Source organism: Neolamprologus brichardi, chromosome 15 (assembly GCF_056152115.1).
Source record: "Neolamprologus brichardi isolate AB-2024 chromosome 15, ASM5615211v1, whole genome shotgun sequence".
NCBI lineage: Eukaryota > Metazoa > Chordata > Actinopteri > Cichliformes > Cichlidae > Neolamprologus > Neolamprologus brichardi.
Genome location: NC_142118.1, coordinates 33059629 through 33083083, shown reverse-complemented (window position 1 = coordinate 33083083; position 23455 = coordinate 33059629). Strand labels below are relative to the sequence as shown.

The 23455-nt window shown below is 42.5% G+C and overlaps 2 protein-coding genes across 3 annotated transcripts in view; one reads left to right on the top strand and one right to left on the bottom strand.

Moving 5' to 3' along the window:
• abca7 (ATP binding cassette subfamily A member 7) overlaps positions 1 to 20423 on the top strand; it is a 27711-nt gene extending 7288 nt beyond the window's left edge. Inside the window, exons 11-49 of the mRNA XM_087852730.1 lie at positions 105 to 221; positions 321 to 518; positions 652 to 857; positions 1105 to 1281; positions 2357 to 2579; positions 2778 to 2999; positions 3168 to 3372; positions 3637 to 3750; positions 4156 to 4327; positions 4558 to 4689; positions 5482 to 5621; positions 5730 to 5867; positions 6420 to 6658; positions 6823 to 6880; positions 7586 to 7788; positions 8399 to 8525; positions 8626 to 8649; positions 8853 to 9001; positions 9163 to 9287; positions 9394 to 9495; positions 9878 to 10070; positions 10292 to 10386; positions 10570 to 10602; positions 10734 to 10830; positions 11082 to 11156; positions 11284 to 11453; positions 11639 to 11816; positions 12511 to 12771; positions 12998 to 13121; positions 13458 to 13587; positions 13744 to 13870; positions 14047 to 14109; positions 14458 to 14564; positions 14659 to 14800; positions 14980 to 15114; positions 15236 to 15339; positions 15434 to 15526; positions 15852 to 16101; positions 16365 to 20423. Of these exons, the coding sequence (XP_087708856.1) occupies positions 105 to 221; positions 321 to 518; positions 652 to 857; positions 1105 to 1281; positions 2357 to 2579; positions 2778 to 2999; positions 3168 to 3372; positions 3637 to 3750; positions 4156 to 4327; positions 4558 to 4689; positions 5482 to 5621; positions 5730 to 5867; positions 6420 to 6658; positions 6823 to 6880; positions 7586 to 7788; positions 8399 to 8525; positions 8626 to 8649; positions 8853 to 9001; positions 9163 to 9287; positions 9394 to 9495; positions 9878 to 10070; positions 10292 to 10386; positions 10570 to 10602; positions 10734 to 10830; positions 11082 to 11156; positions 11284 to 11453; positions 11639 to 11816; positions 12511 to 12771; positions 12998 to 13121; positions 13458 to 13587; positions 13744 to 13870; positions 14047 to 14109; positions 14458 to 14564; positions 14659 to 14800; positions 14980 to 15114; positions 15236 to 15339; positions 15434 to 15526; positions 15852 to 16101; positions 16365 to 16823 (5907 nt within the window). The 3' untranslated portion in view covers positions 16824 to 20423. The remainder of the gene's footprint in view (positions 1 to 104; positions 222 to 320; positions 519 to 651; positions 858 to 1104; positions 1282 to 2356; positions 2580 to 2777; positions 3000 to 3167; positions 3373 to 3636; positions 3751 to 4155; positions 4328 to 4557; positions 4690 to 5481; positions 5622 to 5729; positions 5868 to 6419; positions 6659 to 6822; positions 6881 to 7585; positions 7789 to 8398; positions 8526 to 8625; positions 8650 to 8852; positions 9002 to 9162; positions 9288 to 9393; positions 9496 to 9877; positions 10071 to 10291; positions 10387 to 10569; positions 10603 to 10733; positions 10831 to 11081; positions 11157 to 11283; positions 11454 to 11638; positions 11817 to 12510; positions 12772 to 12997; positions 13122 to 13457; positions 13588 to 13743; positions 13871 to 14046; positions 14110 to 14457; positions 14565 to 14658; positions 14801 to 14979; positions 15115 to 15235; positions 15340 to 15433; positions 15527 to 15851; positions 16102 to 16364) is intronic.
• Positions 19668 to 23455, bottom strand: LOC148098629 (uncharacterized). Of its 2 annotated transcripts, XM_087852731.1 has the most exons (4): positions 23204 to 23455; positions 22269 to 23103; positions 21688 to 21884; positions 19668 to 20609 (listed from the first exon to the last, which is right to left on the bottom strand). In XM_087852731.1, exons 2-4 carry the CDS (start codon positions 22878 to 22880, stop codon positions 20465 to 20467), a joined length of 954 nt encoding a protein of 317 aa, XP_087708857.1. In that variant the 5' UTR covers positions 22881 to 23103; positions 23204 to 23455; the 3' UTR covers positions 19668 to 20464. The 2 variants fall into 2 exon arrangements, with proteins under 2 accessions (XP_087708857.1, XP_087708858.1); XM_087852732.1 differs by having other exon boundaries at positions 20521 to 20609; positions 21672 to 21884; positions 22269 to 23455.

Sequence of the window (23455 nt, the reverse complement as noted above, 5' to 3'; positions counted from 1 at the left end):
TGAAAATAAAAAAAATTAAAAAGGAAACCTTGACTAATATTACCTTCTGTAAAATGTGTCAGACGTGACTTCTTAAGCTAACTTTAAGTTCGGTTCCGCCAAAGGTGAACAAAACATTTGAAGACCTGCAGATTATCCAGGAGCTAAATGAAGCCTGGCTCGAGGTGGGACCACAAATCAAGAGCTACATGGAGACCAGTGTGGAGGTTAAGATGCTACAGGTCAGACTTTCTCTCACTACAAGAGGAAAGAGTGAAATATATAGCATTTTTCAGCATTTTTCAGTCATAATAATGTGTCTGTGTATGTGTTTGAGACAGGATTTGTTAAGGCAGCCAGAGATTGCAGTACTGGTTAACCTGCGTTTGGAAGACACACCCTGGACCGCTTCACGCATCGCACGCTTCCTATCGACACCCTCTCCAGATATCCCACGGAGGCCCGGAGCACCGCTGACCTGGATGGACATCTACAATGACATAAACCAAACTATCTCCACTCTTGCACAAGTCACAGAGGTTCTCCTTCTTTGCTGTTATTTATTTTTAAATATTAATAAAATAGAAAAGTGAAGTTTGCTTGAAGCCTAATTCCACCTTCCTTGTGATTGTCTGTTTATATCTTCCGCGCGTTTTCCTTCGTCTCCTGCAGTGCTTCTCTCTGGACAAACTGGAGGGGCTGGAAACTGAGGGTCAGCTGATTGAAAGAGCGCTGGAGCTACTAGAGGACAGGCAGTTCTGGGCAGGTGTGGTTTTCCTGCTGCCCAACACTTCCTCGTCTGAGCTGCCCCCACATGTCACATACAAGATCCGAATGGACATTGATGATGTGACCCGCACCAACAAGCTCAAAGACCGGTACTGAGAAGTACTGTTCCTGTTATAGTTCATTACTATCAGCAGTAGCGTATTCCTTTAAACCAACACTTTACAGCAGTTAAACACAGGGCTGCTCCTGCTGTTATTGTTTGTTCTGGATAATGCTGTAACTAATGTGTAATTAAACTAACCATACAGAGACAGCCTCATCATGAAAACAAGGACGACCTTAGGAAGGTTTCTCTAGCACTTTAATTCTTGATTTCATGATTTCTTTTAACTTCAGGTTTTGGGATCCGGGTCCAGCTGCTGACCCCTTCAGTGACATGCGTTATATTTGGGGTGGTTTCGTGTATGTTCAGGACCTGGTGGAGAGAGCGGTGAGCCGAGTGCTTACCGGAGTTCGACAGACTACCGGCATCTACGTCCAGCAGATGCCCTACCCCTGCTATGTGGACGATGTGTGAGTGGCGTGCAGTTGTGAACTTTCTTGATCTATAGTCGAGTTTTTCGTCTAGAGCAGCTGTAGGTGAGGAGAGAGAGTTACGCTGGATCCGAACAGAACTGAGAGGTCTCTGTTTAACCTGTCAGCCCCTGTCTCTGTGTTTCTGAGATAGCTGAATCTACTGTCCTTGAGGGGAAACATTAAGCCATGATAACGAGGAAAATCTCTTTCATATGTCACTTTTATTCTCTTCTTTTTCAGTCATTCTGTAGATTTTTGCTTGGGATCATAAACTCGTAACACAATTTGGGCCAAGCTTTAGCTGTCAGCAAATGGCTTCACGTCTGACCCTAGAATACTTTGGTGGAGAGATGAGTTCATGGTCGACTCGGTGATTGCAAGGTGGACAGGCACCGTGGCTGCCAAACAAGTGTAAACCACTACTCCACCACCACCTTGACCAGTTGGTTTAAGGTGTTAGTGCTGATGTGCTGTGTTTGGTTTTTGCCAGATGTGGTCCTGTGCGTCATGGACAAACATCTCCGATTTGGTCTTTCCAAAGGACATTGTTCCAGAAGTCTTGTAACTTTGCAAACCAGCTCTGTCCTATCATCCCTTCCAAACAAGCCACACTTGTTCCAAGTTTTTCTAATTCTGCTTTTATAAACTAACTAAAGTTAACTTATAAACTAACTCTAAATGTATTAGAAAAATCATTAGTAGTAGTACTACTAGTAGTACTTTTACTAAAGAAACCTGCTGAAGAGAGAAGATGGAGAATAAACACGGACAAAAAGATAATTATAGGCACGATCCAAACAGAGTTAAACAATTTATAGAAAAAAAAACCCAACTTAACATTTTACAGTGAGTGTGGCCCCGTTTTTGGAACCTGATTATAATATCCTAATGCAACAAGATCAGCTTCTTGTAATAACAAGTTGAGTGTCTGGGAATTTCCTGTTGGAGTGCAGTTCAGGAAAACCTTCATAATTGTCACATTTTTGTGTTTAACACTTGCTGCCGTAGCCTTCCGTGTGTCACTGGTTTAACATCAGCACAAACATTTCGTCTTTGGTTATTTTTCCCACAGTTTTCTTCGAGTGCTAAACCGCTCTCTGCCGCTTTTCATGACACTGGCGTGGATCTACTCTGTGGCCATGATCATCAAAGGTGTGGTGTACGAGAAGGAGGCGAGGCTGAAGGAAACCATGAGGATCATGGGTCTAGGAACTGGGACACTTTGGTTCAGCTGGTTCATCAGCAGCATAGTGCCATTTCTGGTTTCTGCGGCACTGCTCATCGCTCTGCTCAAGGCAAGACGATGATCCGTCATCACACGCACAACCCTGTAGGCTGAACAGGAAAATGTGAACATCACAAAGTCTGCGGTTATACTTTTTTTAAGTAATGAGAGAATTTTTCTAGTGGAAATGATTTGTGTATTAAAGTGTTTTATAGTTTCTTGTGATGACTAACATGTCTTTTTTTTTTTTTTTTTTTTTTTTTTGCAGTGGGGCGACATCTTGCCGTACAGCAACCCAGCCGTTATTTTTTTCTTCCTCACAGCTTTTGCCACCGCCACCATCATGCAGTGTTTCCTCATCAGCACCTTCTTTTCAAAGGCCAACCTGTCAGCTGCCTGCGGGGGACTCATCTACTTCGGACTCTACCTGCCTTACGTCCTGTGTGTCGCCTGGAGAGACCACCTCAACAGCACACACCGAATCTTAGCTGTAAGTAAAAAAATGATAGGGTGCAGTCACCAGGGAACATTTTATAGGGAAAAGGAATCCCTTAATTGTTAAATATGAGCATGGGCCTTATATGAGAGTGCTTAGTTTTATTTATGAATGTCAGTCAATGATTTAACAGGGTGTAATGTGACTGTCTGTTTCTCTCAGAGTTTCCTTTCTCCTGTGGCCTTCGGCTTTGGCTGTGAGTATTTCTCTCAGTATGAAGAGCAAGGCGTGGGCATTCAGTGGTACAACCTGCACTCCAGCCCTGTGGAGGGAGACCGATACAGCTTCACTGTCTCCATAGTTATGCTGTATGTGGATGCCTTCATCTATGCCATCGCTGCCTGGTACATCGAAGCAGTGTTTCCTGGTATGATAGTTGCTGCTTTATCTTAGCTACGCTGTAGATATTTTACATCTGTTTATCTGTTAAAAGGTGCGAGACGACCACGGTCTTCTGTCCTGTGTTTCAAACTGGAAACTTTTGTTTGTGTTTCACTTTATGTGTTTAGTTCAGGGACAAACTAAAGTTGTTCAGTGGCATAACATCGTAGCCACCACTGGCTATTTTTTTAAACACTGTAATGTTATCCTTTGGATGAATGTGTGCATAAGTTTGTGTTTTATACACCAGGTGAGTATGGGATCCCCAGGCCATGGTACTTCATCTTTCAGCTCAACTACTGGGGAGGTGTTCCCCTTGAAGCAGGCATGCCGATTCCCCCTGCACCTACAGAACAGAATGAAGGTACTGTTTCATTTTCCACTGCAGGTTCCCAAAGGAAGGCTCGTTACTGTCACTTATCGTTTACATAAGGTGCTTTTTTAGTGGACAGAGTTTTAGTAACCTGTCACCCTGCATCGTGATGACTTTTGAGCTCGGCTCTTTGTACCAGTTTAAAGACATTCCTGGCAAATTTGCAGTCTTAAGACCATTAAGTACAAATTAAGGTAATGAGATGAGACTATAAGCCAATTAATTAAAAAGATTTTAGAAAACAAGGAGACTGAAGTTGAGCCTAGACTTCGTGACTTCAAGCTACCCATAAACAAAAGTTCTTGTATTTGTTTTGTTGTTTTAAGGCATAATAATGTGCTGTTTTCCCTTAGCATATTCACAGATTTAATATTGCCTCTTTATATCTGTAATTAGATCACATTGAACCAGAACCCAGTAACATGATTCTGGGCGTAAGCATCAGAAATCTGGTGAAAATCTACAAGAAGGGGGGGAAACTGGCCGTAAACCACCTGAACCTGAAGTTCTATGAGGGGCAGATCACTTCTTTCCTGGGCCACAATGGAGCCGGCAAAACCACCACCATGTAAGAGCAGCTAGCTGAAAGTTAGACTGTGGATCACAAACATAATTTACATACAGAATTTTTGGAGCGTCATTAACTGTAGTGTGGTTTTACAAACAAAGCTGTGGCTGTGCGGCTTGAAATTTTAAAATCACATTAGAATAAATGGTTAATGAGAGATGTGATTGTAGTTTCATGTAGATGGCACGTTGGATCAGTATGGTTTTTTTAATGTGTCTGATGTTTGATAGATCTGTCCTGACCGGTCTGTTCCCACCCACCTCTGGGACCGTGTACATCAAAGGGATGGACATCCGCCATGACATGGACCTCATCAGGAGGACGCTGGGAGTTTGTCCCCAGCACAACGTCCTGTTTGACACGTAAGGCCTGCTCAAAAGCTCTGATTGCAAATGATTTTATGTAGCTTGCATGTAGCTTCTTAAGTGGTTATTGTAATTTATTACATTTATTTTCCTGATTGTTTAATGAAATCAAACACTTTAATTAGGAAAGAAAAATGCCCGATTATCTGTTTTGGCTAATTCTTTAGCTTATAAATCGTTTCATGTTAGCTGAAAGTCAAAAAATTGAAATTTAATGAAACTTGTTTTACATCATTTGCCCTCGGGTGCATTTTAGAACTTGTTTTTTCACTTGTGGTTGAACATCTGCAATAGAAAGAGACAACAACGTACACTTGACTTGGGAAGAAACTGAGCTGTGAAAATCCTCACAGCTCTCTGTAGATGCACATAAAGCTTGTCAAACTGCATTTACAAGACTTTGCGAGCAGGTGAAAAAGCGTCATTTTTAAATAACTGTTTGGGCAGAACTCCAAGCGCTGTTTGTGACACGCGTCGCCTTTCATCACGTCACAATTGTAAACCAAAGTAAACGGCTAACATCATGCTGAAGTGGCCTCTGATTATCTTCGGGTGGCTCAGCCAAAGACTTAATCCCTATACACATTGATGGCAAGACCAGAAGATGGCAGTTAACAGATGCTTGAAGACATCTGCCAGGAAGAAGAATAAACAGCCTTTATTGAGACATGCAAGGCCCAAGCTGCAACGTGTTGAAACAACGTTCAGAATCCTTTTTTTTTTATAGTGTAGACTGTTTTGATCAGATTTCTATTAAAGAGATATTTTCATATTTTCTCCTTCTTTCAGGCTGACGGTAGAGGAGCATGTGTGGTTTTATGGCTGTATGAAGGGTCTGTCTGAAGCAGAGGTGAAGGCGGAGCTGGACACTTTGCTGGAGGATGTCGGCCTCCTGCACAAGCGACACGAACAGACCAAAAACCTTTCAGGTAAAGTTACTAGTTTAACTTCAGTGTGTTGAGACTTTATGCATGAAAAACAACAGGTTTGTTTTTCAGTCAGTTTTCTTTTCAAGCTTGAAATTTTCCGTTTGTCAGGCGGCATGCAGAGGAAGCTTTCTGTGGCGATAGCATTTGTCGGAGGCTCAAAGGTGGTCGTCCTGGATGAACCTACAGCTGGGGTTGACCCATACTCCCGCAGAGGGATCTGGGACCTGCTGCTCAAATACCGCAAAGGTGCTGTGAACAGTGTTTTCTGATCAGGGTTTGAGGGTGAGAAGAAAGCACATTTTAGCCAGGAGACTAAAAGATTGTTTGCTGGTTCCTTATCTAAAGATAACATGCGTTTGTCATGTTTAATGGGAAATGTGGACCCAAAATGCAGACTAGCAGGCAAACTCAATAAACAGTAAAACTAACCTTTATTCAGGCGAGACAGAAAAATCCAACAAGTAGCAGAAACACAAAGGCCATTGATTCAAGTGGGGTGGAAAAACACGAGCAGGCAAACAGTACGACACGACAATGAGCCAGTAAAGATGGGATTTAAGTGCACATTAGGGAAGTTGGCAGCAATTGAAGACACCAGGGACAAATCAAAAACTAATCAGGGGAAAAAAAGACAAAGGAAGCAAAACTAATACAACACACACAAAACAGAAAGTAAGTGAGCAAAGGAACCTTGATCCACATCTCTGTAAAGCCTGGATGTGCTTTTCTTTCTTTGGAGATCTTTATTCTGAGACTTAAGAAAATAAATCCCACTAACGGGCTCTCTTTCACCCTCAGACCGGACCATCATCCTGTCCACCCACTACATGGACGAGGCAGAGTTGTTAGGTGACCGGATCGCCATCATCTCTCAGGGGAAGCTGTGCTGCTGTGGCTCACCGCTCTTCCTTAAATCCCAGCTGGGGTCTGGCTACTACCTTACTGTGGTGAAGAGGGAAGGACTGGACACCAGCACTCCCAGTAATTTCAGTATTTCCACCAGTACCAGCTCCAACAAGCTCCCTCCTCTCATCAAGGTTTGTTTTCATTTATATTCATCATAAAAATGAAAGCAAATGTAAAGTTTTAATTGTTTATCTATTACCTTGCTGTTATATAGTTTTTATAATTTGTACATAAGTTTAAAGAAAGCACAGAAATGTGGAGTACTGAAAGAACCGTCCTCTGCTCTATGTTTCAGGACAGCGACTCGTCACTGAGTGAAGACACCGGGCTGGGAAGTGAGGATAGCAGCTCATGTGAGTGTAAACTACATTAATTGATCATTAGCAAGGTTGAGCACCAATGTAAAAGCAGACGTTTTGGTGGTTTGTTGGTCTGGAGCAAAGAAACTGCAATTATCAGTTGCAGATGAGACCGAAACAAAGATATTAGCGCCACATTTGACATTTCAGTACAAACACCTCATATCAACTGTCAGCACAGTGGTGGAGGAGTGATGATTTGAGCTTATTTTGAAGCCACAGGATGTGGCCATCACACCAAAAGCTTGGTCAAAACAAGACAATGATCTCAGGACAACAGAACAGCTGAAAAACTGAAGAATCGAGGCTTTGCACTCGCCAAGTCCAGACCTCAACCTGATTGAAATGCTGTGACCTGTGCATAAATGAATGCACACAAACATCAATGAACTAAAGCATTTTGTAATAAAAGTGGGTTTAAAATTCACCCACAACAATTTGAGAGACTGATAAAGTCTTATAGAAAATGGTTATTTCCATTTCTTGCTGTTAAGCTGGTTCTACAAACTATTTAGTCGTGGGCTGTGTCCGTGGACTTCCTCCTGTTTTGCATTAAACATATGAAGTTGCATTTTGTCGGGTTTATGTGTAGCTTTGAATATGTAGCTTACAATAGGAGAGACTGAAAATGTTGAGTGCACGTTTGAAAACATCTTTAGAAGCAATTTAAAATCACATTCATCATCATCTTCATGGCAGATCTGGCAGCTTTGCTGTCGCTGGTTCAACACCACATCCCTGGTGCCAGACTGGTGCAGGAGTCTAGACGTGAGGCGGTGATCAACCTGCCACAGACGGCCGCCAAAGACACCAGCCTGGCCATCCTACTGATCGCACTGGACCAGAGACTGACTGAACTGGGAATCAGCAGCTACGGGCTGTCAGACAGCACGCTGGAGGAGGTGAGACAATGTTACAGTTACATTTCCCAGTTACATCACTGGAAAATATAAAACTAGGTCAGTGAGTGCTTGGTTGTGATAAAACTAGTATAAAAATCTCCTATTACACAGTAATCAATATAGTGAATGCACAATCCACAAGGGTGACGTAAAGGTAAACGGATCTAATGGCGTATTATCTGTCTCTTCAGGAAGGCTGGATACTTGTGGAGCTGGCGTGCCAGTAACAGGCTTAACATTAGCCTTCGATTAGCACTGTTAGCAGATTTGTGGCGCCTGATAAGTCACATTTGCATGATTTACCTTCTCACTCTCTGCTCCTTTGCAAAGTTTCTGGATGCTCCCTTCACTGCCACCTGCTGTCTGCAGCTTACACCGTTAAGGAAATGCCTCAGTTTGAACTTAAAATTGCTTTGGCTGAGTTTTTATAAGAAACTCCTGCAACAGAGTAGAGTGTCAAATGTCCTTTAAGACATTTTAGATTTCCACAGTTTCCACAAATAAAATGTTGTGGGGTTTATTTATTGTTTCTTTGTTTTCGTTTTCACACTCTTTGAAAGAGTGCCTTGTTGTGCATGTACGGAGGATTTAAATATAAAGTCTTTTCCAGATCTTTCTGCGGGTGGCAGAGGAGACAGGTGTGGACACTGAAGCAGAGGTGCAGCCTGAATCACCCCACAGCCAGCAGCCGTCAGGACAGGGAACTGATGGCCATCCTCTAGATGAAGCAGAAACAGGTGTGTGTGTACACGCACACAATCACACACATATCACATATCATGCACATGCAAGTGTTCTGTTTCCTCTTGTGACTGTTTGTTTCCAAAATGCTGCCAGGAAGGAAAAAGCCTCATAGAAAAGGTATTCTCAGCTCACAACTGGCTGAAAATAATTATTAGATGAGATTGATTTTTTTCAGTAGAATATAAGTGAAATGCAAAAAAAGTAGACGTAAATTATGACAGTTTTTTTCTCTGGTTTATTTGGACGTGTCTAGGTCCAAGTATTTATCAGTTAAATGTACATTAACAGTCCAGGTTCTCACATTATGTTTTTCTTGTCAGCAGAACCTCAGGAGACAGACCTGCTGAATGGCGATGGCCACGGTGGGGTGCCTGCAACCGGCTGGTGGCTGACATGGCAGCAGCTGAGAGCGCTCTTCATCAAACGCTGGCTTTACGCTCGGAGGAGCCGTCGGGGAATCTTTGCCCAGGTTAGACTATCTGTCAGCAGCTGACTAAAATATCCACCCACTTCTACCACTATGCCTTTTTCTTTGAAATTAGCTGCTTGTCATTAGCTATATGTTGCAGAATGATAGTTATTCTGAAACATAGACGGATATCTTTAAGGACGTCTTGATTTGTGCCTCAGATCGTTCTCCCTGCTGTATTTGTGCTGATCGCCCTGCTCTTCAGCCTTATTGTTCCTCCTTTTGGGAAGTACCCTGCCCTGCAGTTGCATCCCTGGATGTACGGCGAGCAGTACACCTTCTTCAGGTAACTGCCTACAAAAGCTCCCTTTTGTTTTCCTCTCTTGGCATTTTGTTTCTGTTATTGAGCATATTATTGAGGAATTCTTTCATCTCTGTTTTTATATTCACAGCAACGATGATCCTGGAAACCCAGCCTTGGAGAATCTGCTTGAAGCTCTCCTTGACCAGCCTGGATTTGGTACCAAGTGCATGGAAAAGGAGGACAATATGACGTAAGATCATCCCATTGAACTGGTTTCAGTGGAATTTATGGAGACAGTAGTAAAGATACTTAAAGGACTAGTAAAGGACTTGTGGTCCTGAGACATCATGATGTTAAATACAGTGTATTAGGCACCAGAAAATATTTATTTTCCTTACACAGATATTACTGCTGTGGCTAAAATCTATGCACGTTTTCCTCAGGTTTTCAGAAAGTGTCGGTTTTAGTTTGGTTACAGAGTGGTTAGACAATATAAAACCTCCAGTGGCATTCAGCTGAAATTGCATCTCTCTATAAGTAAACATATAGATTTGAGTAAATCTGCATACTTTTTTTAAATATTTTCACTGCACATCGATGACTATGACACCAAAACTGTCTTCTCCCTGCAGGGATCTTCAGTGTGAAGCTGGGCGGGGTGGTTTATTCATGAGGCCACAGTTATCTTACTCTACCTGGGACATGTTCAGCAGAGGCAACTGGAGCAGAGATAGACCCTCACCTGAATGTCAGTGTAGCACAGAAGACGTCTACCGAATGCTCCCCGAGTGTCCTGATGGTGCTGGAGGGCTTCCGCCTCCACAGGTCAGCGCGGGATCCAATCAGGACTGATTTACTGTAACACAGTGATCAGTGATCCGATCTCTGCACCATCAGAAAATATCACCAGTTAACTCATAACAGAACCAACATTATCTGAATTTTTGTCATGAAATGTTGGTTTTCGTTAAATACTGTAGACTACGTCTATACTGTACTGGACCCCAGTGCTTTCAACTGACCCATTGCAGTTTTTTATTTTTCAGATTAAAAGGCCGACTGGAGACATCCTGCAAAATCTGACAAGTTATAACATCTCAGATTACCTGGTGAAGACCTACTCTCAAATCCTTAAGAAAAGGTACTTCGTTAACTCAATACAATAAAAATATACATATAGCTATCATTTATTTTGATCCCAATTGACCGAACACTTCACAGTATTCATAAATGTCTTCATAAACTTTGACTGACTTGCATTTTTCCATCATGATTGTAACTCTGTGATTGCTTGTCTCTCTCTCTCTCTCTCTGCCTTTAATAGCCTAAAAACCAAGAAGTGGGTGAATGAATTCAGGTAAGCTGTTAAATTACACTTATATACAAAATATCTGCTCTATTTAACTGTGATGTTTCTTTAAATGCTTTGAACTGTTTTAAATGAACTCGGTTGAACCACCTTTGTATTATTTCTAAAATGTATCACAGATACGGAGGCTTCTCCCTCGGAGGCAGAGCTGTATCTCAAACCCAATATCTCCAAGACTCGGTCATGGCCATCAGGACTCGTTTCCGAGTCCCACAGGTACAGAGAGCCTTAAGATGAATGCTTTAATAAGACTAATTTCTTTTTCTACCTTTACAGAGAGACTAGCAGGGAAAATGGAATTAAAATATTTAAAAGGGCTGGAAGTTCTACTGCTGGTGCCAGGAAAAGCTAGTCCTGACCAGAGCACCGGCTAATAACAATAAAAAGCCTCACCCACCATCCCCCACACCACATGATTCCCCATTAAAGCAGTCAACACTGAGAGTGTGCTTTTTGCTTCATCACAGAACAGTTCACTGGGAAACCTGCTGCACAGACTCCCAGAGGTCTTAGGAGGGCTGAACAGTGAAAACAATGTGAAGGTAAATGAGCGTCTTTTTATCTGTCTTTGGGTCTTCTGTTTGTTTTTCCACAGACTTTAAAGAAAGCGATGTAGGTGATGGGTCCAGATATTTGTGTCAGCTCAAACGCTCTCTTTTCTGTGCTCAGGTGTGGTACAACAACAAAGGCTGGCACGCCATGGTGTCATTTGTCAATGTGATGAACAACGGCCTGCTGAGAGCGAGTCTGCCGCCAGGTCCTGAGAGGAGGGAGCACGGCATCACTGCCTACAATCACCCACTCAACCTCACCAAGGAGCAGCTCACCGAAGTAGCCATGTTAGTTCACTGCTGTGGAGAGTTCAAGTTCACCAGTTTGGCTCTTGTGCTCGTTGTATTAGTTCTGTTTATGTGAGGGGGGAGATTAGAGTGGACTTAAACTCTGTGCACTGTTGTAAACAAATTTATTTTAAATAAAGAGGTCCACAGTCCTCTGATGTGTTTTTCTCTGCTTTCTCCTTCAGGATGACTACATCGGTGGATGTCCTGGTTTCCATCTGTGTGATCTTTGCCATGTCCTTCGTGCCGGCCAGTTTCGTCCTTTTTCTGATCGAGGAGCGAGTCAGCAAAGCTAAACACCTGCAGTTTGTCAGCGGGGTCAAACCGATTCTCTACTGGCTAGCCAATTTTACCTGGGACATGGTCAGTACAGCTCGAGATAGAAGTTAACTGTCCTCACTCAGACAGATTTGTATGCATCAGTGTAAGTCAGGAAGTTTCATCAATCCATTTACTACTGTAAAGGGTACTGTCACTGTAAAGACCATTACACACAGCATTGAGCGATGATGAGCTGGTCCTGATGTTTCTGAACAAGACAAGGAAGAAACAGATTTCACGGTTTGATCCAGGAGTTGCAGCTGTATCACGGTGCTTTCCCACACATTTCAGGATGTCGGTGGGACAGTTTGAGCTCTCGTTGGCTTCCACATCTGAGGAAGACATAAGTTCAGAGACCTGATTGACCTGGAGAAGCGTCTAGCTGTGTGTCTGAAGTAAAATAGTATTATTTTACTGTTTGTGGATCCAATACCGGTGCATGTTTTGAGCTACGAGCGCTCTTGTTGCCAAATGCAGGGGTCACATTGATCAATGCCGTTTATTCAGACCCAAAGAAATCAGAAAATTCAAGCTCAGTATTAAAAAAAATAAATGTCCAGGGAAATTACTGAGCATGAATAGTTGCATTGAGAATCGTCCCAGAAACATTTTTAAAACGAAATATTTGTACAGATTTTACATGTCAGGTGTGTAAAGGCCTTTAGACTATCATCACATACTCGACTAGATAAAAATCCAGGCTTAGGATAGTTTTCCTTTTTTTCTTTGTTTCCAGTTAAACTACACCATTCCTGCTATCATGGTGGTGCTGATTTTCATCAGTTTCCAGCAGCAGTCATACGTTTCTGAGACCAACCTGCCCGCTCTTATCCTGCTCCTCCTGTTCTACGGGTGGTCCATAACCCCTCTTATGTACCCAGCATCCTTTGTGTTCACTGTCCCAAGCACAGCTTATGTATTTTTGACCTCCATCAACCTCTTCATTGGAATCAACGGCAGCATCGCCACCTTCGTCCTGGAGCTGTTTGTAGATGAGGTAAATTATAGGCAGGCGCGAAGTTCAATTACTTCTTCACCTGTGTTCTAGGAATAAGTAAGGCATAAATATATGTAAATAACAGTAACTATGCTTTTAACCCTCTTGTTTTACATTTTCTTAACTAAGGAAATGTTCCTTAAAATATTTCTCTGCAGTAGAAACATAATTTTGTTTAATGCACCTTTAACTAATCCATCATATGTGAATGATTTTGTCTTTCCAGTATCTGAACGAGGTGAACAGAATCCTGAAGAAGGTGTTTTTAATCTTCCCTCATTTCTGTTTGGGACGAGGACTTATCGACATGGCCAAAAACCAGGCCATGGTGGACGCCTTCAAAAGACTGGGTACATATTATATACTCGCCCCAACCGGTCACAGCAGATGGCCACCCCTCCCTGAGCCTGGTTCTGCCAGAGGTTTCTTCCTGTTAAAAGGGAGTTTTTCCTTCCCACTGTTGCCAAAGTGCTTGCTCATAGGGGGTCATATGATTGTTGGGTTTTTCTCTGTATCTATGAAGCGCCTTTAGGCGACTTTTGTTGTGATTTGGCACTATATAAATAAAATTGAATTGAATTGAATATTAGTCAACCTCAAAAGAGTTATTTGCTCTTACAAAGACTAAATATAGATGCATAAGTATAAAAAGGTATAGAAATACATATGTAGTGTCTCTCCTCCAGGTACCAAACCAAGCCTGGACCCCCTTCAGTGGGACTTTGTAGGAAAGAACCTTTTTGCAATGGCAGTAGAAGGTGTCGTCTTCTTCATCTTTACCATACTCCTTCAGTACAAATTCTTCATCCGCTACAGGTAAAAATCTCTATTTTTAACCTTCGTTGTTTCTCAGGTTGTTTCCCTTTTCCTTCCTCTTATTGCTGCTGTGCAAGTGTGTCAGTTTAATGGATAGAAATTCTGAAATCAAATAAAAGTGGGATCTGTGAGTTGGTTGCTTGTGTGTTTGTTCAGGCCTTGGTGGACTAAGCCCGAGTTGCCTCCTCTTGGTCCAGAGGATGAGGATGTTGCGAGAGAGCGAGAGAGGGTCAAAAGTGGGAAAGCACACTCAGACATCCTCACCATGATCGACCTGAGCAAGGTACAACGTGCAGGAAAATGTAAACGCTGAACTTGTTTAGGTCACTAATTAACTCTACTGCAGCTAAATGTTTTTCATTCGAGAGACTCTCACTGATGAGCTGTCCTCCTCCTACACTGACACTGAGTTGTGAATTTCAGCTTAAAAGTGTAACAAATAAGCTTCTTGTTGTTCAGGTTTATAAAGCCGGCAGAAAGCCTGCCGTAGACCGTCTTTGCCTCGGGATTCCTCGCAGCGAGGTGAGGGATCTGCGCACCAGTGATTGTGAAGACACACACACCACCTTTGGCTATCAGCTCTGTGTTCTTTATCCATGTAGTTACAGCCACATTATCACAGGGACTGTTTTATGATATTGTAAATGCAACTTGAGGTACTGCTTTTCACCACTGTAACTGCTATTTATACTTTCACATGTAGTGCTGCAGTTTCTAAAAATACCATCGTTACTAGTAATGGACCTTCTACTTTTTCTATAGTTGCTTCTGCTAGTAAAAGCTTCTGTTATCTTATGACTTAATAACTGAGCTGTGTCTATATAAATAGAGATGTTTGTAGCATGCTGCTCTTATGTCTCTGCCGTCCAGTGTTTCGGGCTGCTTGGGGTCAACGGAGCTGGGAAGACGTCAACATTTCGGATGCTGACTGGAGATACACCTGTCACTCATGGAGAGGCTTTCCTCAGCCAGCACAGGTACGAAGCGTGTCTGCTGCAGTGACTTCAGCCCCTACAGAACTACTATCGTACCAAACCACAGACATTGCATCAGCTATTTCTCTGCTCTCAGTGTGCTGACAGAAATGGAGCGGGTCCACCAGCTGATGGGTTACTGCCCACAGTTCGATGCCATCAGCGACCTGCTCACGGGTCGGGAACATCTGGAGCTGTACGCCCGCCTGCGGGGGGTGCCAGAGGAGTTCGTCTCTAAGGTGGTGTAAAATTCCCAAGCTAGAGTTTTATGAAGGAAGATATGCTGAAGAGTTGGTGTTTTTATTTAGCTAAATATGTGGCCATCGTAAAAATCTAGGTTTTGTCATCTTTAAATGTTATTTCAAGAGGTGAAGTATCAAGTTTGGCCACAGTCAGCAGTTTCTCTGCTGTTCTCTAGGTGGCGCAGTGGGGTGTGAAGAAGCTGGGGCTTACTCAGTATGCAGATCAGGAGGCTGGAGGCTACAGCGGGGGCAACAAGAGGAAACTCTCCACAGCTATCTCCCTCATCGGGTCTCCACCTGTCATATTCCTGGTGATGATTCAGCTTAATAGAAAAGATGATGCGGTTATTATTGAAAGACCTTCATCCTTAAAATATTCCTAACTTATCTCACTCCATATCTCCTCTATGCTCCCCCACCACCTTTTGTCAGGATGAGCCCACCACTGGCATGGACCCAAAAGCCAAAAGATTTTTGTGGAACTGCATTCTCAGTGTCACCAAAGAGGGGAGAGCTGTAGTGCTAACCTCACACAGGTACCAATCGGATCAGCTTTATTTCATTCCCGATGGAGTTTTGTATTGTAAAGGCAAAATATTTACTGCTGTCTCTAAATGTTTGTATTGTCAGCATGGAGGAGTGCGAGGCACTTTGCACCAGGATGGCCATCATGGTCAACGGCAGGTTTCGGTGTCTTGGGTCTGTGCAGCACCTGAAGAACAGGTAACCAAACGCTAGTGCGATACAGCAAACATAGGCATACGATCCGATACCAGCTAAACAATATCCACTTACCTCTACGAAACGCTGCACTTCTCCCTGATTTAATGTCTGGTGTGTTGTCTACATTAGACAGGCTGAAAGTGCATCCTGTAGTGTTTTGCATTTCACCCCCAGTTCTGACTTAATACTGAAAAAAGTACCGCAAATAGCCTTGACCCTTTCCAAACGGAAGGTGAACAAATTCGTGAAGAGGTCAGGATCTGAGAAGTTTATCTTCTCATGTAACAGTCGTGAATCACGTGCTTCGTTCCTTCCCGTCTTTCAGGTTTGGTGATGGATACACCATCATCCTTCGTTTGGCAGACACCAAATCGGACCCTGACTCGTGTCCCGTCAGCGCCTACATGAAGGAGTGTTTTCCTAGTATTGAGCTGAAGGAGCGGCACCAGAATGTCCTGCAGTACCAGCTACCTTCGCACGCCTGCTGCCTCGCTCGCGTCTTCGACGTGCTGGCAAACAACTACGAGGAGCTGGGCATCGTTGATTTCTCCATTTCACAGACCACGCTGGACCAGGTGAGGGCTGTGATGAAGGTTTAAAACCTCTTTAGTGTTTTGGAAAATGACCATTTCTGCAAAATGGGTGGTGTAAGTCTCATGGCCTGTGATCCCGTGTAAGTGGAGCCAAGTGATTCTTTCTTAGTGATTTTCTCCACATGTGGCGCTGCGATACCCGATCTGCCAAATCCCACTTTAAAGCTTGGTCATAATTAAACAAGACTTGGGTTAGTAAAGAAAGAATAAGTCTCAGTGATACTAAAGCCCCTTACCTTTTGTAGGTGTTTGTCAACTTTGCCAAGGATCAGACTGATGACGACTGCCTCACAGATGTGGTCGTCAGTAACGGGACAGTACAGCCAAACGCACCCGAGCACAGAGTTAATCCTCCCGTCAATAAACCGCAACCACCAATTGTTCCTCCTCAACCAAGCAAAAGTCCACACCTACCTGGGAAATCATCTGACAGCAAGTCAAAGGCGGGTAAGCCGAAAAAAGAAAAATCTAGCAAAAGCAAATCTGGCTCTGTGGCAATGCGCGCACTACCACAGCCAGAGAAAATGGCCCAGGAGGTGGCTAAGGTGAGCCGCAGGGCCAGCACTGAATCAGACGGCAGTAACAGCGATGTTCAGGGAGAACCAGGCAAATCTCGTGGGTCGAAACGCAGAGCAGAGAGTTCCAGCAAAGATCCCTCTGTTCTCTTTATAGTCGGCAGCAACTCAGAGGAGAGCACGCTATGAAGCGGACTGGCACTAAATGAGCGGACCAAAGACAAACAAAAGCTTCATCTTCCCCTCTGTATCGTCATTTGAATGCTGCAATGTCTTCACAGGGACATGAACAAATGAGCACTTTAAAGTCCATCAGTAAGAAAACGGCAGTGGACAAGTGGACTGAAATGTTACTGTCTGAGAAAAACAGAGTAGAAGCTTTAAAAGAAACAACCGAAGGTCCTTTTTGTGGTAATGACTTCGGTGCCTTGCTCAGCTCTTTCATCTGTAACTCTTTACCCTCCACAGCGAGTAAAATAAGTACAGAAAGCATCAGTTTTCTGAGTAAATATATTTCTAAAGGTGCTGCTGAAATCCTCACCAGATGACAGTAAAACTATACCGTACCATATCAAACAATAGATGTCCACAAATTATGTTTTGTGTGATAATGAGAAATTACACAGGGAAAAAGTGCTGAACACGGTTACTGAAATGGATTTAATACTTTGTTAAAAAAAAAGGATGCATATAGGCCATTATGGATGAGTGCATCCACATTGTACCTGCTGATTTCAGGTCTTCTTGCAGATCTTGGAGAACTCTTCTGATCATCCTTTTCGCTCCTCTGTCTGAAGTCTTGCAAAGAGCCACTGGTTGTGACTGGTTTGTGGTGGAATTATGTCCTTTCCACTTCACGATTATGGCCCCAACAGTGCTCACTGGACCCGTCAGTAGTTTAAAAATTCTTCTGTAACAATCCCATCAGTATGTTTAGCAACAACAAGCATGTGACGGTCTTGACAGATCTCATTGGTTTTACCCGTCATGAGATGTTTCTTGTATGACAGCTTGGTAATGAGACACATTTTATAGGCCATCAGTTAGAACTGAACCAGCTGATATTCATTTGCACTAAGTGGCAAATTACTAATGACCAGTGTTGGTCAAGTTACTTGAAAAAAGTAATCAGTAACTAATTACTGATTACTTCCCCAAAAAAGCAATCCAGTTACTTTACTGATTACTTATTTTCAAAAGTAATTAATTACTTAGTTACTTAGTTACTTTTTACACAATTTACAACCTGAATAGGTGATAAAGCGATAGATCTTTCAGCCAAATTCTACTTTCTGCACAATCCATCATACAAAATGTAATCAAATGGAAAAGTCCCTCTTTAAAACTTGTGTTATTAGTTTTAATCTTTTAACTTCATGCATCAAGCAAAAATTTAATTATATGCAACATTCTCTGACTGGAAGAAATTTGTTTAACATTTAAACTTATTTTCTGCACATTCCAGCACATAAAATAATTTTTTTGTGTGTGTTTACACTCAGTCTTTCAAATAGATGCAAGTAAAACACAGCAGAAAATAAATAAAGTCAAAGACTAGCGGTCCTTTTGCTCTATTTTCACCTGTAAAGCAGGAGTGCGGTAGGCGGAGGTTTGTCCTGGTGCAGGTGTGCCGCAGCGGTCAGTGGAAGGATACGGCAGTTTCTCTGTGAATTTCCCATTACGTTGTAGCGCACTCGGTGCTTGCTTGGAAGTTTGGGGGGGGGTTTCGCTGTAAAAAGAAGTTCTCTTCCCACGCACAACGGACACTAATGTTTTTGTCACTTTTTATGGAATCAAACTCAAAGTAAGGTCAGTACTTCCACGCTTTAAACGCTGCATGCTCATACTCTCTCCCGCACTCAATATATTGTCCGTTGTTGATCTGCACACAGCTGTTGTCATGAATCTTGCACTTGCTTATGTCACTGTCATGAGACATTCTCTCAAAAAAATCACGGTTTTAGTAACGCAGTAAAGCAGGGTTCCTACGGGAAAGTAACGGTAATCTAATTACCGTTTTTGCAATAGTAATCCCTTACTTTACTCATTACTTGAAAAAAGTAATCGGATTACAGCAATGCGTAACGCGTAACGCGTAACAAGTTACAAGTAACGCGTTACTGCCCATCTCTGCTAATGACTGATTTCAGCTGATGTCATGACTTTTGCCTTTTGCATCTCACTTTCAGTACTTTTTCCCTGTGTCATTTCTCATTATTACACTTAATTTATTATTAACTTAATTTATTGTCATCTGTGGTTTGATTTATTTGCATGTGTGGATTGGATGGGTTGTTACTGACATCTGGTGAGGATTTCATGCCGATAGCACCTTTAGAAATAGATTTACTTCAAAAATTGGCGACACGTTCAGTACTTATTTTACCAGCTGTATATGGGTTGATTAGTCTTACACTGTGTCTTCTCTTTCTGTGTCAGTGTCATCACTCCTCATTGGTTTATTTGTCCTGAATGAATGTTATGCAGGGGTCGCTGCTAAACCAGTGAGCAGTGTAGCTCAGGATTCAGTCATTAGACCTATTACAACCTCATCTTTGTTTTACAAAAAGCATTCTTTCAGTCTGAACACTGAAATATTCAGACTGTATGTTTTATGTTAATTCTTAAGGTGGTTTTATAGGTTAGAGGGCATTTGAGAGGCGGGTTGTTTCAGGACTGTACAGTATCTCTTTTGAGGAGAGAATTTACCTCTTATTGTTTTGTAAAAAACAACTTTATTATATCTTTTATCTGAATGTTTTTTATTTATCCAAATTTTTATTATGCAGACTAATCTTATTATTTATGAATTGGGGGAGGGGGTCTTAACTTTGCTTGCTTTTCCTTAAAAGAGCTGGAAACCTCGTGATAAACGAGATGCACAGGTGTCACTGTAGACGTTAAATTCATGTCAAACATGCCAAAAATTCCACGTTCAATCAAAGAAATAATATTTAACAAAACAGAGCAATCAGTGAGACAAAAACATTGCCTTCAGTCAACAACTGTTTTTATTCTGAACTATGTGTTTGTTTGTTTCTAACAAATGACACACTGGCTGCTGAATGTTACCGTACTGTAATGGCATTTTATTTATATATATATATATGCATGAGACAAACTTGACATATCAGAAGGATTTCATTCCAAAATGCAACCTGTTTTTAACAATGTGGGGCAGCTGGACGGGTGAGTGGTTAGGACACGTGCACTACATGGATAAAAGTAGTGGAGCAGCCAGGGAAACCAAAGCCATGTTTGGAGTTTGACCTTCTGTCATTCTCAAACACTTCCTCCACTTACAGCTGATTGTGGGATATCTATGAGAGAAGAAATGTCACAAACTGCGGCTGTGGCGTCCTGTTACTGCACCAAGCTCAATTTCAGTGAGCTCTCTCCAACAGTACATTCTTTCGGGAATCTTTGTAAAGACGGACGGCATGGCTAGCTGCTTTAATTCAACAGTACAGACTTACTCCCAATACTTTTGTCCATGTAGTGTAACCTTAAAGGCTTCTACAGCTGCGTGCTGTAATTTCCCAGCTGCCTCTCTTATATTTCCTGTCTAACTCTGGAAAAAAGGCAGAAAATGTTTAATAAAAGATCAACAATTATACTGAAATGCCCTGAAATACTGCAGAACTGAAACTGTAAGCTGGATGTCTCATTTTGGAATGAATATGCTGTTCTACTTGAATATCAGCTGTAAGATGTACGTTATTTCCTTGAAGTATGGTAGCTTAAAAGAATGTCTGTTGTTCTGAAAAAATTAAAAATATTTGACCTGCAGCACAATTTTCAAATACTGCAAGTTATGTGTGGTTGTTGAGTCACTGCGGCGTCTGAGCAGTCAGGTGGTTTGGCTGCACCGTCCTGAGGAAGATGAGAGGCGCTTTGGGCGCAGGATGAAGTGGAGGAAGGCTCATCTGTCTGTTTACCCCGCAGGCACCAGGTGATCTGTCTTTTCCAGCTCGTCTGTTTTAAAGGAGAAAAAAATGTAAAATCAAATTTTACCGTTTATTTGGTGTAGATATTTACATGTACACACACCAAACCTGCATAAAACTTGCTCTTGTGATAATATTTGTTCAGTTCAGCTTGGAGTATTAACACTAAATTTAACTAACTGACATGATTTTATGTGTCACTGACTGTCAACAGCTCCTGTGGATTACGTACTAATGAAGTCAATAAAAAAATTATTTTCTTAAAGAAATAATCGACACGAATAAAAATCAGCATTTAGAAGACATTCCTATACTTCTTGGGGTAAATAAAGTATATTTAAAAAAATGAAGGGAATGCTCGATCATCACAGTGTGACACAGAATCGGTTAAACTTCAGGGATACCAGTGTGTCCAGTTAGGAAGCAGAAACCACTGTGAATCCTCCTGGTTTGGTACAAATGAAAGCGACTCCATGAGGATGCTGTGACCTCCTGATGTCCTTCAGCGGGACCTGAAGGAACATCATCCAGCAGTCCCGGGTTTACAGTGGGTCAGTAATGGCCTGAGCAGGCATATCGTTGATGAAGTCCAGTCAAGCTGCAGGGTGCTAGACTGTGAGAACAGGACATCAGGGCCCCGTGGACTGCATTTCTGGCAGTTTGATGAAAAATCTGCCCGTGAACAGCCCCACTGGAGGTCATTCTGTGGGGCTGTGGCAGTGCTGTCCCACTTCAGACAACAGTCTGCCCTTCTACTGCCCTGTCCAGCTGTCCTTGTGCGAAGGCCCATCTCCTGGTATTTCCTTCAGTCTTGAAACTATATTGAGAGAGACAGCAAAACCTCCTCTGACCACATCTTGAAGGAGTTTGACTACATGTGTAGGTACCGTCTCATGCTACCACTAGTGACAAGGACATGGAATTATAAAGTAGAGGAAAAACTAGAGAAAATCCCCTGCAAACACATCCCTTTATTGTCTTATTGTTGCTTCTCTATTCCTCTGCCTTAAAGCAGGTGAAAGTCATTCACAAGGGTTTCTGCTTCCTAACTGGACAGACTGCTGTCCCTGAAGATTAACGGAAACTGTACCATCCATCAAACGTACACGCTGCCCCGCTTCCCATCCTGCTGCCCGACACTGCTCTGATCTGTAAAGGCCACGAGGAGCTGATCAGTCCGGTCTTGTCTCCATAGTCCTTCCTCGGCCCCTCTCCTCTTCTTCCTCAGTCTGTATGTGACAGTTTGCAGCAGTGCATTCAGGCTGGACAAGGTGATGTCAGGAAGCTGAACCTCAGCCGATCTCTGCACAGAAAAGAACAAACTCAAAATATGGGACAATGTCTGAAGCTGTGGGGCGGGAGGGACAAAGGATAAAAATGCTGTGCAGTCCCATATGAAGATGGGCATATGCTCATGCTAAATAAGCCCTGACTGGAAGCCTACATTTCCCACAATCCAATCTTTAAACTGCCAACTTCTTTTAGACATTGTCCCAGCTTGCTACATGCTGCGTTTCTTTTCTGATGCTCAACATCTACTATTTCTACAGGCTGAGAGGTGCTCCCCCTCAACCCTTCACCTGCTAAATCAGTAGACTGCCTCTTTAATGTTTAATACACTTCCATCAAGGACAGGAACCACTATGTTCAGAAAATGTCCCAGTGAATGGATCTGAAACTAACTCACACTCTTGGAGAACAGGGGATTGTCTATCCAGGGCCTGATGTCTGAAGCCTGCGCTGTAACTGCTCCACTGCCTCCAAAGCCTTCTACTCCAAGCTTTGCAGAGCTGGTTGTTGCTTGTTGATGCACAGTGATGGCAGGCAGAGGAGTGAGACAGCCTGACCTCTGATCAAATGGTTTTGGTTCGCTTATAGGCGGAGAAGTCAGTGAGAGTCTTGCTTTGGTTGTTCTCTCTGAGGTTAATCCTGACGGGAGGTCAATTGCGTTTTGTTTCTGTTCCACTAGTTTGCTGACAGATGGGTCTCTGCTGCTGGTTTCTGTTCCCTGTCGACTCATGGAGGTGTTGCTTTCTTCTTTCTCGTCTTCCTCCTCCTGCTCAGTCTCCTTAGCCAAGGTTAAAACCGGCATTAAGTTGACACAAAGCCTCATTATGTTCCCTGATATCTCACATGTAGTCCCGTCCTTATCTGTGGTGGACCTGCTGTCCGATGTGATCGTCTTTATCCTCTTCTTTGACTTCACTGTGCTCATCCTGGGAAATTGCTTCTTTGCTTCTATATTTAGTGGGAAACCTGGTTCTAGTTTTACTATCACTGTGTTGTTTTCTTTCCCCATCTCACTTAATAAATATACATAAAAACACCTTTGACCACCTCCTATGAAATTATTCAGACATATCCCGCAAAACTTTATTGCAAAAAAAGCTTCCCTCTCGGAACTGTCAGGCTGAACTCCTCTCTCTCCAGCAGCAGTGGGAAATACTGAGAACAATTGGAGGTCTCTGTGGCTGGCCCATTAAATCTGCTGTTATGGTAACGAGCACACAAACTGCTGCCACCTGAACTTTAAGAAGAAAGAAACCAAAGTCAAAGCAGGAATAATGCCTGAGCTCAAAGCTCTCCAACATGGAGGGTTTTACAGATGATGGAGGTGCTTACAGAAATTATGACAGGAATTCTTGTTTGCTGAGGTGGAGCAAAGATCGTCTATGATAAAGATGCAAGATGACCCACAAAGGAGACGTTTAAAAACAACAACAACAACATCAAACCATTTTCTTAGAAATAAATCTGAAAGATTTTTTCAGCTGCTTTCAAATGTCTTTGTTAAGAATCATATGCACTTAAAATTATAACCTTTAGGTTAAAGTGAATGCTTCCGTTTTAAACAGACACTCACTGACCAATGAT

Excerpts from the sequence above, each read along its gene's own strand:
- LOC148098629 (XM_087852731.1), bottom strand. The coding sequence starts at position 22,880 with ATGGGGAAAGAAAACAACACAGTGATAGTAAAACTAGAACCAGGTTTC. Across the intron at positions 21,885-22,268 it reads ATCCCCTGTTCTCCAAGAGT|AGATCGGCTGAGGTTCAGCT; the intron begins GTGAGTTAGTTT and ends TTTTCTGTGCAG. Across the intron at positions 20,610-21,687 it reads GATGGGAAGCGGGGCAGCGT|ACGAGCTGGAAAAGACAGAT; the intron begins GTACGTTTGATG and ends CCTTTAAAACAG.